General features: G+C 39.2%; 1 protein-coding gene across 1 annotated transcript; it reads right to left on the reverse strand.

Annotated features, from left to right (window-relative positions):
* Positions 1–242: 242 nt before the first annotated feature.
* Positions 243–17260, reverse strand: LOC131134998 (HHIP-like protein 1). Its single transcript, XM_058080780.2, has 14 exons — positions 16194–17260; positions 9554–9818; positions 9013–9292; positions 7794–7919; positions 7521–7664; positions 6108–6220; positions 5879–6019; positions 5520–5594; positions 4525–4651; positions 4275–4420; positions 3599–3680; positions 2875–2957; positions 2433–2681; positions 243–1508 (listed from the first exon to the last, which is right to left on the reverse strand). The coding sequence occupies exons 1-14, from the start codon at positions 16494–16496 to the stop codon at positions 817–819; spliced, it is 2826 nt and encodes a 941-aa protein (XP_057936763.2). The 5' UTR covers positions 16497–17260; the 3' UTR covers positions 243–816.
* Positions 17261–18308: the final 1048 nt, after the last annotated feature.

The following is an 18308-nucleotide window of genomic DNA, read 5'->3' on the forward strand; positions in this document are numbered from 1 at the left end:
CAGTGCTTTGGCTCTCCCATGTGTTGCTGTCTGGAACTGCAATGTTTTTCCAAGTCATAAATGCCCCTGAGCAAAGTATACTTAATGGAATGCATTTAATTCTGGGAAATTACTGATAATTTAATTTAATTTCCAGTGGAATGTATTTGGTGGAACAAATTCAAAAGGGAACAAAACCAGATTAGTTGATATCTTTATTAATCGCACAAACACTCTGTGTCCTAAATCAGTGTGCAAATTACATTCAAGATACACAATGTCCAGCATTTTCGTTTTTCTTACGTTGTATTTTACATTCAGTACAATATAAACATTACCAAAAAAAAGTTCAGAAGATACTCCTGCTGAAATTTGATAGTATAAAAATAGAAATAGCCACTGTGATATCATCTAATATCATAATACTGCAAACTAACATCAACATTGGGTAGATATTCCTGTACAAATATCCAGTACTCACCTGAATATAAGAACTTTTGGGGGGAAGAGTCTAAAAATGTTTATTTTTATAGTATTTGGATCAATACTGAGATATATGGTTCCCGCCTTCTGAAAATAAGTCAACACACTATTATTTTCTAAGTACACAAGTCAGTAGACCTCACATGTCCAAATTACTTGATAGACAAGACACAAATCTTCATTCTCACTTGTGTGTGTTGACTAATCTTCAGTTAGGAGTACATTTATACTGCTATACTTACACTAAAGTACACTACTTTTATGGTATTATGGAGCCTAATCCCTCGTTTATCACAGTTAATTTGTTTTATACCCGACCGTGATAAGTGAAATCTTCTTCATCTTCCAACATTTCTATCCACAGATCACCCCCACATCCTCTGAGTGTGAGCAGTTGTGCTTTCCAACTCTGGATCTCTTGCACTCCAGCAGGGAACTTTCCCCACCCTCGCATTCCACGTCATCCAAGAAGATCCTGACACTGCGATCTGCCTGTCCCAGCCCGGCCCTCTTCATCACCGCCAGTGCTGTTCTGAATCCGAGCTGCCGACACACTACGGTACCGGCCTTCGTGGTGAAAAGGTCATCGCAGACAGTCCCCCACTCCCCACGGATGAAGATCTCCACTCTGCCTCTGTCTGATAAACCGTCTGTGCTTACCAGTCGGACCGAGCCAGCACGCGCCCTTCTACCTCCTATCCGTACTCTCTTGTACCCATAACCTCTGCCTCCTACTCTGGGCCTCTTATTCACTTGGTTGCCCTCCCCTTCCTCTGTGTTGTGTGTCTTATCTACAAGTATAAGCTTTTCCTGTTGGCTTTTTTGAGTGGTGCTTATTGGGGGCCTCTGGGGCTTAAAGGTTGTTGGCCAATACGGCGGCCGTGGAGTTGTAAATCTTTGATGCTCAGGATAATTAGCATGCGGCTGTGGTAATATTAAAGGTCGGGGAGTGGGGGTAGGGTGGGGTCTCACGTGTTTCCTTGTTGAAGTTGTGGTTGGGGTTTGAATCCCAGAGAAGGCTGCAGTGTGGACAGCTGAGCGATAACCTGAGGGAGAGACAGAATCACCCTCTTTACTTGAATACACATAGTTTTAAAAAAAAACGATGACATCACTTCCAAGTTACAATAGCGTCGAATGACATGTACAATATGTAAACACACACAGATCAATGTCCAAACTGGGGCTGATCAAACTTAATTTATTCAATTCATTCCAGATAAATAATACCATTATGACCGGTTTAAATTAAACTAATGAAAATCTCAACACAAAAAAGCAAAATATTATAGCATGCTTCAATCTCTTGTACCAGCAGAAGAATAGCACACTGTTAAGACTCCAAGCAATAAATTAATTAATTCATCAATTACACTGCAACTGAATTGAATTACAGCAACATCTTTAAAGACAAACCTGACTTTATCATGAGAACATAATAGGAACACAATCAAAATTGCATATTCATGTTGCATACTAATAAATTATTGACTTATTGAGTTGTGTGCAAATCAAACTGTTTAAAATGAAAAAAATCTGTATTTTCATATGTATCCATTAATTATCTATGATTTTGAATGACTGAAGTAGATCTATATACTTAGACTAGACCAAGCCTGCAGGCAGACGTAATGGCATAGCATCAGTTTTATAACCTTCCAGTTATTTGTTAGCCAGACAGACAACAACGGACTTTCAAAAGCAACAAAAAGCATATTAGAGCCCAACCATAATAATCACATCTTATCATCAGGAGAACCAACTGAAAAGATGCCGTCAGCCATAAGCAAGGAGATCTTTTGAGACAATGTTAAATAGCTAGTAACGTGTTAATGACATGTAGAGTAAAGTTAGAGTGGAACAGACGGAAACGGCTGGTGTGACACAGAGGTGCACGCCTGGACTGGTGGGCTGGATGTTAGTCCTAACAGCAGACTTGTTTTGGGAGTCGGGTGTACCAGTAAGCCTACCAGTGGGTGTGGCTTTGACCATGGTGGCAGCCAAGGTTGTCCGTGCGGTTGTTGATGGGGTTTTTATTGCTGGTGTCGGTGTCTGTGTTGGCGGTTTTCTAATCTTTGTAGATGTTGGTGGCGGGGGCAAAGCTTTTCTTGTTGGAGTGGATGCTGTAGTTTTTCGGGCTGTTTTTCTGGTTGGAGGGGGTTTCCTTGCGGTTGTGGTTGGAACAGGCGTGGTGGTCGGTTTCTTGTCGATTACAAATTCTGCCGAAATAAAAAAAAGAGCAAATATGGACTGGCATCCCAACAAAAAGGGATACTGTAGATTGTGTTGGATATTTTCTGACCCTTTACAATGACAAACACAATCAAATGCATACTGCGGCACAATTAAGCAAACCGTATGAAACAAAAAGGAAAGCGTATATGAGAATTTTTGAGTGTACACTTAGCTTACCTTCTTTTGGGTGGAAGTGTATAAGTTTTCCCTTTATCTTCACTGGTGAAGGTTTGATGCCACATTTACCTGGTGCAGCTCGCCTTTGAGAGAAATGGAGACACTCGTGTTTTATATACCACCACCATAAACAATGCACAACGATGAGCCAATTCAAGAAACAATACAAGCAGTTGATGTTTGCTAAATACAAGGATGAAGAGTCTTGAACCAGTCATGATGTGCTATATATATCACTATATTGACACTTACTATGGTACCCATTATGTCATTGGATGCTCATATCACCTTGTACTTCGGTACGGGACAGAAAAAAAAAAAAACTTAAACTATATTAGGATAGCAGGAAGTGAACAAATGTAACAGTTACTGATTGTAAAAGTACCAGATGGAGGGGTAGGATTTAATAAGCTTTGCTTCTTCCTACAACTTTTGGACATGTGGAACTGTGAACTGATTATGGGATGCACTCAATTGTAATCTGATGCATGTTCAAATGAAATAAAACCATTACCATTACCATTACATTGACCCAAATACAGGACGTATCATATGTGTATATTTTGTTTCAAGAACATTTTGTGACCACCTATTTTGTAATAAACATATACATGGTGTATGTGTCAAAAATAGTTAGATATGCTGTGTTGATATGTTAAAATCAGCGACAGTATTTCCATAACAAATACACTCGACATCATTGAATGTGTGCTACAGTGGTTACCTGGAGGGATCCACTATCTTATATATGACTCCCGCTCTGGCTGTTGCACTTGGGGCACCCGTGGCGAGAAAATACAATTCACCTTTGAGGATAGGACACAGAGACGGACATTAAAAGATGAGAAAAAAAAAACCATCCACCTATCCTCACTTGGGTCATGGAGGTATGCTAGCGCCTCTTTTAGAAAAATATTTTGAGAATTTATATACGTGTTGGTGGCTTTATGTTGTTCAATACTTCATTCAAAAATGCAGGGGGGTGCCGGAGCCTATCCCAGCTGTCTCCAGGTGAGAGGCGGGGTACACCCTGGACTGGTCACCAGCCAATCACAGGGCACATATAGACAAACAACCATTCACACTCACATTCATACCTATGGACAATTTGGAGTCACCAATTAACCTAGCATGTTTTTGGAATGTGGGAGTAAACCGGAGTACCCGAGAAAACCCACGCATGCACGGGGAGAACATGCAAACTCCACACAGACATGGTCGAGGGTGGAATCGAACTCCTAGTCTCCTAGCTGTGTGGCTTGCGCGCTAACCACTCAGCCGTTGTGCAGCCTGCTTTTGTATTAAAAAAATAACTTTTTCTGACGTGTACATGCCAAAGTCATCAAATAACCAGAAATTAATATGTGCACACCCTCATTATGTCAGAAAAATGCCCTTACCTGCTTCATTTTCTGCAAAAGAGATGATATATTTATAGTAGCTGTTGATGAGTTTGGGGAATCTGCAGGTTTGGTCTCTTCCCATACAGATCTCATTATACAGCCATTCACCTGTGGCCACATTCTCCTTCAAAGACATCAAACGCCTAAAAAGTCATTCAGTCATGCAACAACACAGATTTGTCATGTGGCTTGTCAGAATGCAGATATATTTTTATATTTCATTGTGGATTAAGGCAGAAGCACACACCCACTCATGAAATCCCCGAAGATGTAGAGTCCATTGAGGTTGGGCATCTGGCAACCTCTGTAGATGTATCCACCCGTCACTGACTTGCCCAACTTGTGTGGGTAGGCAAAGATAGGCAAGATGTCATCTATATAACACAAGTGTCAATAAAGTTATATTGATTAGATCTGACATTAGTTTAGATTACCTTCACACTGCATGTAGTCAACCACGGCATGTCCAACATGATAGAGTGAAAAATAATTCTCCTCCCGTTCCGTGTGGATGTGGTAAGTTTTTGGCTTCTTTGTCCTTCTTCCCCATGCCATTTGAAACACTTTCTCAAGTTCATAATATGTAAATAAAGTGAATAAATCCAATTTACAAATCTCTAGGTTGTGAATTCTATGGTAGTGATGGGTCGTTCATGAACAATCCGGCTCTCATTAAAGCTCTCTAGATATAAGACAACACCCCTATAGTCACCTTTACACTCGTATTACCCAACATAGTAGATATAATAACAGAAATTAAATTAAGCCACTTAATATGTAAATACGACTTCTGCTCGTATGTGTTACTATAAACATGATCCATAGTGGCGGACAAGAAGCAACGTCGGGGGTTCAGAGTTGAGTTTTAGCTTGTCATGGGTTACGGCCGTAAGAGTGGCTCATGTTTTTATGAAGGATTTTCATTAAAGATTATTGTTCTGGCAATCAAGTCTGGTGTTTGTGTGTCTCACCGAACGTTACAGTAACATTACTGACACCTAGTGACCAGTGTAGAGTACTACATATTATCGTGTCTGTCTTCTGAATGCCTTATATTTGTAATTTAGTTCAGTTAGCCATTTTTACTATTAAAAATAAAAAAAATGACAATATAAAGCAGCAGAATGTATTAATTAATATATTTTTGAAAAACAGTGATAGAGTGAAGCCGCAAAATTCCCATCACTTTGTATTTTAGGCCAAATGATTACTGTAGGAATAAATTCAAAAAATGATACCTACCCAGAGATGAGTTGCGACACAGTTTGCGATCATAGCAGTTGAAGCCTTCTTTTGCCCTCCATCCATAGTTGCCTCCTATAAAGCCATTGGGTGTGTTAATGGAACAGTCTAGACTTTTGGTTTCCTCATAATGCAACACTTAATTTGTGTTTACAACTGAGTTTAAAAATAAACCAGACACAGTGATCATGTCAGCAGTTTTATTATAAACACCATTATTTACTAATTTCACTGAATTTTTACATAGTTAAACTGACACAATTACATAACAGTATTACACAAAAACATTTGAACCAATAATCTACCATAATTCATAGTGGGGTGGCACATAGACTTTGAAAGAAAATAATTAAACCCACCTTTATAGATGAGGTCGACCTCCTCATATTTGTTCTGGCCTACATCACCACAAAACATCCTGCCTCGACCGAAGCCTGTTTCCGGGTCACCACGGTCAATAGAGCAACGCCACATGTTGCGCACACCGTAAGCATAAATCTCTACAAATACAAATGTAAAATATTCAGAAACTTTGCAACAAGGTTACATAAACACAGGAAAATATGTGCAAAAAATACAAGACTGTACCTGGAAGGCTCTCCTTCTCTCCCAGAAATGGGTTATCTGAAGGGATGCTGTAAGGGGCGCCATCATCATTATTATTGACATCCACTCGCAGTACTTTGCCAAGGAGAGTCGACCTACGGAAAGTAGAGCGTTAGTGTAAGAGTCAATGTGGAAATATACAATGAAACTTGATGGCGGCCATCTTGCCTCTGTATTGCATTTCTCTGATATAAAACAATTTGCCTTGTCCATCTTTGCCATCAACTTCACCCTGTCACCATTTTCTTCTTTCCATTCAACATCTTCCCCATCTCTCTTTTCCATAGCTTTAATTAACCAGCTCATTAAGTAGACTGCACCCACCTCTTTCCTCTCTAAAAATGCCCCTCCTCCCACAAATACCAAAGTGTGGCAGGCCGCAATGTGTAGTGTCAATATTAGACTTGGCAAGGTTTATCCTCTCTCATTCCCAGCACAGTTAAACTGCGTGTCAACACTACCGCTCAGAGACAGCTATACTCTAGCTGTCTGGACACGCACTTTCTGGGTGGAATCACTAAAAAAAAATACAAAATTATGATTATCAATTATGATTATGACTCAACATCAAATCATTGTACCGGACTTCAAAGTAGCATTTGATTAGTAAGGATGGATCATATTTGGAACTGTATATGACACAGTTCTCTCTACTTCCTGTCTCTTTGTTCACTGACCCAAAAGATACAGTGACTCATTCAGAGTGGATGATGACATTCATATTCATACATGCTGTGGCTTTAATGCTGTTTATCACATGTTGTTTACACTGATTTGCTTTTAAACATTTTTTTCCCGGGTTAAAATTATAGAATATAGGTTTTAGGTGATACTTCAAAGAATGTGTGTTCTTGTAATTTACAGATAAATGACTCGGCTCAAAGAGTGCAGACAAAAAACAATATTTCATGCTGCCAATGACTAACTATCAGCTGCAGTCAATCCTGATCACAAAGCTAAGTTAAAAGGGTTTGGCTTTGTCAACTTAAATGACATTCTGGAACCTTCAACACCACTTATTAAAATACTTCGCTGAGTAAAGTATATGTACAGCTTTTACAGAAAACACAGTATGGAGCACTTATCCTGTCTTCTAAACAACATCCAAGGGTTGAACTGTTGTTATATGTAAGTGTTGAGCATTTTTTCAATACCGCAATAGGAACGCTCAAATTCTTATTTAATGTTGTTTCAAATTATATTTATATGAGAGGATTACATTTTAAAGGAAGCGTAGTAATTTTAATAATTATTGTTTTTTGGTTGAATGAAGCACAGGCATTTAGTAATTTGTCACAATAAATAGTTTCAAACTAAAATAATAACATACTGTATCTCCCTCAAGTGCTTCTGAAAAATATGGTGTATTTATAATAATGGAAGGATACTACTCACTTGTTCTGCGAGTTACCAAATTTTCCAAACGGGTCCCCGGCTCGACCACCATCTCCAATAAAGATGTACAGATATCCGTCATGGCCAAACAAAAGCTGCCCTCCATTATGATTGGATGCGGGTTGTACCACTTCAAGGATGGTTCTGCAGTAAAGAAAAAGAGAATACATTTGCAGAAGACCATAGTGAAAAGAATATTTAGGATTTCCATATATACTTTACATTACATATACTGTGTACAGTACTTACAGTAGAATGTTTTTCCCTTCTCACCTCTCTGAGGAGTGGTCAAGTTGGTTGTCATCATACGCTGACAGTGTGAACTCACTGATGCGTATCTTCTCCTCCTTCTTGACAGACACCGAGTAGTAAACGTAGGCCTTTCTGACTGCGGTGAACCTAAATACACACAATTGCAATTGACAAAATGATGCACTCTTAACATACTTCATATACTGAAATGCTATGGGTTTTTTAGCATTGTTCCAGTAAATAATTGTTTCATGTTTAGTTTCCTTAAACAAGATTATATTTCTCTCTTGTAGAAAAGTATTGTATAACATTGTGAGTTAATGGGTTGTTATTATTATTTTAGGTTTTAGGTTGTTATTATTATTATTATTTTCTCCCTGAAGGGAAAAGACGAAAAAGAAAAAAGAATAAGCTTATTATTATTATTATTATTATTTTTGGAGGGCTCTAATAATGTTAAAAATATATATTTAGAAGGTCATAGACTATGCTTTAAATACTAAAATATTAGTAATGGTAATGGTTTTATTTAATTTGAACATGATGCACTCTTAACATACTCCACATACTGAAATGCTGTGGGTTTTTAGCATTGTTCTAGCAAATAATTGTTTCATGTTTAGTTTCCCCCTAAGATCATATTTCTCTCTTGTAGAAAAGTATTGTATAACATTGTAAGGTAATAGGTTGTTATTATTTTCGGTTTTAGGTTGTTATTATTATTATTATTTTCCCCCTGAAGGAAAAAGACGAAAGAGAAAGAAGAAGAGGGTTATTATTATTATTATTATTCATTTATTTATTTATTTATTCGGAGGGCTCTAATAATGTTAAAAATATATATTTAGAAGGTCATAGACTATGCTCTAAGTACTAAAATATTGGTAATGGTGATGTCAATGGTTTTATTTCATTTGAACATGCATCAGATTACAATTGAATGCATCCCATAATCAGTTCACAGTTCCACATGTCCAAAAGGAGTAGGAAGAAGCAAAGCTTATTAAATCCTACCCCTCCATCTCAATATAAGGAATCCTACACATGTCTTCCAAAAGACTGTTATTGCTTGATCTTTTAGTTTTCAGTGCTTTGGGTATAACAGGGTGTCCAAATTATTTTGTACTGCATATATATATATATATATATATATATATATATATATATATATATATATATATATACATATATATAGTGTTTTATATATATAGTGTACTTTGTGTGATCTGACAGTGCCAACCTGGGGTGCAGAGCCATGCAGAGGAATCCCCTCTCATCTCCAGCCCAAGGTGATGTCAATACAGCGCGTGTGAGATTGAGGAACGGACGGTCGATCCTGGAGCCGTTGGCCAGATACACCCATACGTAGCCTAGTTGCTCAGCCACAAAGAAACGATGTGTTCCGTCATCTGCGTGGATCATCGCCACCGGGTTGCGGAGTCCATTTGCAACCTCCTGTAAACATAACTCCAGACAGCCTTCAGAATCCTCTTGCACTAAACCCAGGTTAGCATTTAGTTCTGGAGATGACAAGAAGAGAGGGAGAACTAAATTATGCTGATTGCTGGCATCACGGGAACACACGTTGTTGCATGTTAACATAATTTGACATTTTGGTGAGCAGATGTTCACAGGCATATATTTTGCAACGTTCTTTCTGGGATTAAATTACAGGTATGTGAAAGCGTGCTCGTACTGGCTCATCCTCATTAATTATGCGTTGTGGCTCCATATTGCATGTTTGATTTCAACTGAACCTGAGCCATATAATACAAACTCACCTGTGTTTGTCAAGACGTTAGGGTAGCAGTATTGTTTATCTTTTAGCTCCAGAAATTCACAGAATCTTCTCCGATCGTCTTCTATTGTGGCGGTCAGGTTTGCAAACTGCCCTGGGTTCCCTAGGTCCTCCAGGAGGAGGCTCAGTGTGTATCTACACTGGTGCCAGTAGTCATGACAAAAGTCGTCACACAGTCCAGGTAAAACTCGCATGGGTGTGTTTGCATCTTCTGCATCATACAGGTGGGCGGCATATGGAGAACACACCTGCACAGGGTGAGAAAATCTTTATTAATTACACACTTCAGTTATTTTATGAAATGTATGTTGACTGTAGGGTTGCAAGGTGGAGGAGTGTTTAGCGCACAGGCTTCACAGCCAGGAGACATGTTCAAACCACTCTCTGCCATCTCTGTGTGGAGTTTGCATGTTCTCCCCGTGCATGCGTGGGTTTTCTGCGGGTACTCCGGTTTCCTCCGACATTCCAAAAATGGCCCACTACGCACCAATCACATTATCTGGCACCAACTGGTGTCGGCACAGTGGACTCCCAGCATAAGGGAATTATACAGTACCACTTGTAAGCACTGGTCTGAGACTGAGACAAGTTCGGTAGCTTTGGAGTTGGCCCACTTCGCTTATGATGTTTAGCTTTTACAGAAATGTCCTCCTTTGAAAATGAATTTTTACAAACATCTGACACCAAGTCAATTCCTCCTTGAAAAATGCTGACGTCATTGCCGGTCACCTAGCTGGCCCTTTGAGGCGAATCTGAAATCTGATTGGTTAAAGAAACAGCCCCCTTTTCTGAATAAAGTTTAAGTGACATCCACCAGCAACACTGATTCTGAAGGCCTTGGGCGGATTACACTGACTTAGAAGCTGAAATCTGATTGGCCACTGTACAATAATGGAAAAAGTTCAACCAAAAGACACACTACAATATGAGAAGAATAGAGAGTTGAGATTAAGGTCATTCAAATTTGAATCGAGGCTGCACGGTGATCTAGTGGTTAGTGTGCAGACTTCACAGCTCGGAGACCCAAGTTCAATTCCCCCGTCAGCCATCTCTGTGTGGAGTTTGCATGTTCTCCCCATGCATGCGTGGGTTTTCTCCGGTTTCCTCCCACATTCCAACACAAAAACATGCTAGGTTAATTAGCTACTCCAAATTGTCCATAGGTATGAATGTGAGTGTGAATGGTTGTTTGTCTATATGTGCCCTTTTGTAAGAATAACCAGTAGAAAATGATGTTTTTAATGTCAGAGACATGATGACAATGACATCAGCACCAGCACACATGCAAACAAGGTCTAATCAGGCCGATCAGTGTTTTCTACACCGATCCACATCAGGCTTGTTTTGTGCAGGCTTGTTTCCCCGCATAGAGTTGTTTTTTTGTAAGATGAAGAACTAAGATGAAAACTCACCCAACCCCCAACAAATGTATTGCTGCATGTCCAGACTTTTGACAGCAGTAGTCATTTTCAGTGCTTCAGCGAGCTGACAACTTCCCGGTGAGAAGTACACCAAATGCACACATGTGGTATATTTACAGCAACTCACTCTTTAACTGTTTTCACCTAACTCACTGATGTCATCAGTTTGCAGCAGAAAACTTGGCTTCATGCTGCAAAAACAATGACTGAATGAATGACTTTATTATGCTATTTATTTTAAATTATGCAAACAGAACACCGCAAACAGCTGTGGTAGAAAAATATCTAAATGTGTATTTTAGATGTTTTCATTCCACTAGACTGCGAAAGAGAGCATGTCCCAAAAATCCCTCACTTTCAAACTTCAAACTTGTTTGCGTCATAAAGTGATGAAAGTGTCTTCTGCTTCATCAAAAGTAGAAAGCTTGTAAAGTTGTTAAAGCTAATGCTAATCTGAGGAGTTGAGTTAGGAATCCATATACAATAAATAAACCATGTGTGTGTTTATTCCCCTGCAGCTGCCTCACTAAAGTCCAGCCAGATTTTTGGTTAAACAGCCTGTATGCGCCTGTGTGCGTGTGCACGTGTACTTGTGTAAATGCAACCTGGTATAAATGGATACAAGACAAGGTCCAGCCGGTTATTAAGTCACAACCGCTCCCTCGGCCACACCCAGAAGGTTGAACTTAAGGCACAAGAAGACGCAAAATCCAAACCATTATGTGGTTTTTAGCTCAGAATCTATTCTCAGAACAAAAGCCCATATTCCACGACTCATTACTCCAAAGGGAATGACTAAGTAAGGCTTTTGGCTTGGTGCACTGTCATGTTTAACAGTGCATATAAAAAGCCAGATTGTATTATGATAACAAAATACAAATAGGTCCTTTATTTAGAGCAGGGGTTTTCAAAGTGTAAGGGCCGCACTCAGAAGAGTTTTGGGAGTTTCATTGTTTTTTTCGTAGTGATTGTTTTTATTTCCAGCTTCCTTTCTGTTTGATCTGTCTGACTTTCGTTTCGTGTTCGCCGACTCCTTGGTTTGGCATATGGCTTCGTTTGCTGTAATTGTTTGTTCTTGATTAATTCTTACATGTTCATCTGTATGGGCTGCACGGTGGTCGAGTGGTTAGCGTGCAGACCTCACAGTTAGAAGACCTGGGTTCAATTCCACCCTCGGCCATCTCTGTGTGGAGTTTGCATGTTCTCCCCGTGCATGCGTGGGTTTTCTCCGGGTATTCCGGTTTCCTCCCACATTCCCCAAAAAAAAGCTAGGTTAATTGGCGACTCCAAATTGTCCATATTGGAATGGTTGTTTGTTTATACGTGCCCTGTGATTGGCTGGCAACCAGTCCAGGGTGTACCCCGCCTCTCACCCGAAGACAGCTGAGATAGGCTCCAGCACGCCCGCGACCCTCGTGAGGATAAGCGGTAGAAAATTAATGAATGTTCATATGTATTACTTAGGCTACGTTCACACTGCAATTCTTCTGCCCAGTTCTGATTTTTGTTATTAAATTCATTTTTATGTGGTTGTTCACTGTACCAAAATAATACAACCTTTCAATATGAACGCAAAAGCACGACAACACAATCTTTGCCACGTTTTGTGTGCTCCCTTTAGCGTGTTTGCTATGATTACAACCAGGAGTGATGGGTGGGACATTGACGCCAACCGTATCACTGACATTTAAAAAAATACTTTTCAGATGACAAGAATAACGTTTGCCTACATCGTAAGTTGCCTACAAGTTTCTCAAAGCATACCTTTTGATGACATATAGGTCGGATATACAGTATGTAACCTCACCGTTCAGACTGCAGTAAATACATATCAGATTTACATCTACATACGTCATCTAAAAAAATGTACAATGTCTGTTAACCAAAGCTGTCTGTTAACCAAAGTTGTTTGTTAACCAAAGCTGTCTGTTTTGACTGGATACTACTGTGACCTTGAAGGACCAAAAGCTACTAAAGCAGCAGACATAGTAGTAAATAATGTGTAGACTAGCCAGTGTACTTACTGTATGTAAATAACAAAAACTTTGCTCAATGGATTAGTGTCTTTTATTATTATTATAAGTATTATTTCTTTATTTTACTTTACTTGTTATGATAACCAAGTCTCATTATCCAGGACCTCAGTCTGGTCCTGCCTCACAACAGCCTTTTGAACATATTTATAGTACAGTAGAGGATTTTACTTGTTTTTTCATATCAATTTACTACCTTTCTGGCAATGCTGTATATTTGTTATCTTATTTAATCTCTTTATTGCTTTTCTGCTCATAGAGGAAATTGATTTATCCTGTCCCATGCAGCCAGCAGAGGAAGAGGATGTTTGTTTGGTCCGTTAAGTTTGAAGTGGGGGGGGTCTATTTCTCTCTCACACTCTGTCATTGATATCAATGCCTGGAGGCTCCCACAGTGCAGCGAGAACAGACAGTCTCAGTAAGGCGGATTCATCAAAAGAAAGTATGCAGGCAGTAGTCCAACTTGACCTCACTCGTCCGTCTTAAATGTAACCATCAGCCTGGGAGATGACAATGACAAACACAGATCTAATAAATGAGGCTAAAAGTTGAAGAGAAGTAAAAAACGCAGATTAAGCGCAAGTCAGATTTAAGTCTGAAATGACTTTTTTTGAAGCTTTGAAAGTCATAAAAGCGTAGCAGTGCTGTCATTACACTCAAGAAACACCCTGCCTTGAGAGTAGACTGTAATTACGGCAGCGATAGAAACCTATACTTTAGCAGTGAGAAAATATTTTGGGTGGTTTATCTATGTGATCTTATCATACACACCTTCTAATTAATACTACATTTGTTACACTTTGAGTTGCACTTAATCAATTGCACTCAATTATGCAATTGGCAGGTGGGGCGAGTTTTAAGCTTCACTGAGACGTGGGAGCTTGAGTGCTAGGCTCAAGGACAAAGAATACTAAGCCCAGAAAAGAGATCTAAATGTAGCAAGGTATAAATGGACAGACGTTTAATAGGTTTGCTCGTCCACTGCGAGGAAATTACAGCAGACTGGTGCAGTGTGAGTCATTGTTGTGAAAAATAACTGCTGGTTCTGACCACGTCTGCTGTCATTGAGGTTGCAGTGAAGTGGACGTTAAAGTAGTCATTCCCTCCCTTTGTGAGAATGAACACACTTGAAAGGTAACATCCTGCATTTGTTGTTTTTCAAAGCATGATTTGATGTGGTCACACATGCAAACTGTATCTTAAGTGGTTTCATGTGATGATAAAGCGTGCAAGCGACATTTTTCATGAAGCTCATTGTCATAAAATACCAAATTTAGACATTGTAAATTTTGTTTCTATAATATCACATTGGTAGATGTTATAAGTGACTTTTTCATCAATTATTCATCAGCACATTTACAGTACAGTCGTTCTGGATTATCGCCGGTAATTGGTTCCAGACCATGAAAATTTCCCCAAAGTAGAATTCATTCATTCATTTTCTACCGCTTATCGGGGGTGCTGGAGCCTATCCCAGCTGTCTTGGGGCGAGAGGCGGGGTACCCCCTGAACTGGTTGCCAGCCAATCACAGATTGCACATATAGACAAACAACCATTCACACTCACATTCATACCTATGGACAATTTGGAGTCGCCAATTAACCTAGCATGTTTTTGGAATGTGGGAGGAAACCGGAGTACCCGGAGAAAACCCACGCATGCACGGGGAGAACATGCAAACTCCACACAGAGATGGCTGAGGGTGGAATCGAACTCGAGTTTCCTAGCTGCGTGGCCTGAGCCGTAACCACTAAGATGTAGCCTAAAGATGCACTAATTAGAGAAACAATGAATAAATTATTCATTTATTCATTCATTTTCTACCGCTTATCCTCACGATGATTTTTAACATTATTAGAGCCCCCCAGACATGAAATAGCATCCCTATAGTCACCTTTACATTTGTATTAGCCAATATATTATCAGAAAAAATAAGCCATTTAAGGCATAAATAATCTCTATGTTGCAATATATCTGTTCAGGGCGTGACTTCACGGTTCAATTTTTGCTTGACATGGGTTATGGCCACAACAGTAGCACGTGTTATTATTATGACCATTATGATTAGGATTATGATTGCTCTGACACTACAGAAAATTACTTAAAAATACGATTGAGGGCACCGGACCATAAAATGTTGTACATACGTATGTAGGCCATTCTTGTAGGTACCCCACAGGTATCCACAATATTTACGCAGAGACACACTATAAACCTTGCAATCCTACCTACACGCTGTGTTCCCAGCATCATTAGCACGGATAGGAGTCAAGGTCAGAATTTAACAGTTGCCGCAGTCCAAGCAGACGATTTAGTAATTTAACACTTAAAATACGATCACTGGATAAGACTTGAAAACGTTATATTAGTGTCCACTTTACAATTCTAATTCACAACTTCTACACTATTAGCATCATGGGAACTGTAGTTCTTTTTGCCATAAATTAGCTGCATCTTCTTTTAAACAAGTTGAAAGAAAATAGCTGCTTAAAGTCCAGAATTGATGGTATTTTTTTCAGTAATATTAGATTATATTTGATCACAAAACAGAATGATCAGGGCTCTGTGTAGTCCGTGTGACGGAGAGGGTCAGAGAAGTAAGCGTTCTACGACAAAAGTTCTGAAGAAAAGTGATATCTTGTGGGCGATCTTGATTGCGAAACATGTCAACAAGTCTGGCAAGTCAACAAGGAGGGATGTTTACATACAGTACGCTTGATATTCAATATTTGATAGTTCATAGTTCATCTTTTATTCAGGTATATTTTATGTGTCTTATTCAGTAAAAACCTGGAATATTTTAGTCTTTTTTTTTTTTAGCATGCAGTAATGCAACTCAACCTCCAGATGCTTAAAGTGCTCATGAAAAAAGGTACCCAAGCACATAAAAAAAGATTGTATACCACTTTTGCAACTAAAATAACACAAATAATTCCAGGTTGACTGTTACAATAATACTATAAGTGCTGTGACTGTCGCTATTTCTATGAGACTGTGTCTATGTGTATGTAAACCACTATTAGTAACATATGCTTGGTGATGGTGGTTGTCTTATATTTTTAGGGTGAAAAATGCGTAATTTGGAGCCAAGGAGTAATATCACCTTTAATATATAGCCACTGTTCCCTAAACTGAATTTTGAACCTTGAATGAAAACACTCTTCTTACCTGACAGAGAATGCTGCGGATGTAATTTCCACAGGTGACATAACCCGAATGATCAAAGTTCTCCATGATGGTGTAAAACCTGACTGACAGCTCATAATCCTTGTCTTCATCACAGCATCCAAATTTGGAGTAGTTCTTGCAGAAGAGCAGTGGCTGCCGGGGCTCGAACGGTGGCTTGTAGTCCAAACACTGGGGATGACAACACCCCCGCCTCACCTGGATGAGCAGCAGCAGCAGCGTGGTGAGGAGAAGGCGAGCGAGGAAGTTGTGAAGTTGGATCCGGGTGCATATCGGTGAGGTCATTTTTTTAGCACTGAGCTTGGTTAAAATGTCTAGTGCTGGACTTATGTATGTGTCAGTATAGCTTGTGAATGCTACAGTATGTGAAGTTAGATGCAAATAAAAACACAACTGTAACGTGAGTTGGATTCATGTGAGAATATAAATGTTTCACTAACGTTACAGTGAAATACATTGACAGTTGATTGTGTGCATCAATGGTACACCCAGGAGTCTCTACATGATAAATTGTTCTAATGATTAAAAAAAGCTTTCTTATGAATATCTGCTGTGCATCTGCCCAAGAAATTTGTGTATGGATGTTGGTCCCAATTTTTTTTTCAAGTTCAGCCCTTGATCTTCAATCTTGACAAGAGTTTCCCAGGCCACAAAATGACAAATAATGAAAAACAAAACACTTGCAATCCTTACATAAGCAGCCACATGGTATCCAACCTTTTTCAAAATAGGTTCAAACCATTGCAAAAAAAGGAAATATTACTTCAGACAAATGTTGTCTTCCATCTTTAAAAATAAAAAGACTGGTCCTGGTTTGTTTTCTCGGCACATGTGCTCGCTAGCTGCAGCCAACGGACGCCATATGCATCCAGACAGCAGGAGAGAGAGAGAGAGAGGTTCTTTCATTCAGACATGCAGCAAGCCACGCTGCAGCTACTTGAAATCCCTCCCTCTTTGCGTCCTTCCTCCACCTCCTGTCCCCTTCTCTCTTCTTTTCCTTTGCTCGCCTACAAACACGCATGCATTCCTTCTCATAGCATGTGGTCTACATTGCACTGAAGTTGCAACTTTCCATATCCCCTCCCCGCTTTTACCCTCCTCAGCATTCCCAGACCTCCTCTCTTGTGTCTGTACTCTCCAAACAGACGCGTTCACATGCATGTGTGTGTGTGTGTGTGTGTGTGTTTTCTGGACTGATGTGTTTTAGGAGTAGAGGCCAACAGATTCTCCATGCATTAGTCTTCTGTTTTTATCCAATATCACCCACTAGCATTTATTCTTTTAACAACCTTGCAGCATTTTTCATTCTGAGTGGAAATATGTTATAATATTTTCTATATTGACTTGGAGATACAGTATGTCATATTCAAATGATGCTGCCCCAAGTGGACAAAATAATGTCTGCAGGTTTGATTAAGCAACACACACAAGTGTCTACTTCGTTGTAATTTAATTCAGTCTTCAATTAAAATTATATTTAAACAATTTGCAGGGTTATTTTAAATCATGGAATCATCAGCTTCTATGTGTTGCCATGGCAATGTAGTAGTCCCAGTGTCCCATGCACAAAAGCCCATGTTAGATATACACTACTAGCAATAGAGGGGATTTTTTTTTTTAACTAATTTGCTTCATCTGCATTTTTTGTCCTCTGTTTAGCTGATCAGAGCCAAACTGTTCAACAAATGAAAGGTTACGCCCACAATGGCTGACTGAGGAGGAAAAATGAACGTCTCATCTGTTTTTTATTTAAACGTTTTCCGTGACTGTCATGTTTTTGGTAACAATGGCTGCATATGGTACATGGCCGTGGGGCAGAATTTTAAGAAAGTAGAATAGAAAAATACAGATATACTGTATATATACTGTATTATTCTTTTTTTTATAATATTGACCCTCACAGTGTCTGCCTGCAAAATTTTGGGTGTTCAATGCCAAGGTCACAAATCCACCGCCCACCACTGATAAGCACAATTTCATTGTATCCCAGAAACTGGAGTGTTCAGACAAGCATTAACAAAATAGTATTTTTACATTTTTGGCCAGCCAAAACAATAAATCCTGTTTACTTTCTTTCTAAGTCTTATTTGTTATTAA

Source organism: Doryrhamphus excisus, linkage group LG8 (genome assembly GCF_037039965.1).
Source record: "Doryrhamphus excisus strain RoL-2023G ecotype Guam linkage group LG8, RoL_Dexc_Guam_v1.1, whole genome shotgun sequence".
Classification (NCBI taxonomy): domain Eukaryota; kingdom Metazoa; phylum Chordata; class Actinopteri; order Syngnathiformes; family Syngnathidae; genus Doryrhamphus; species Doryrhamphus excisus.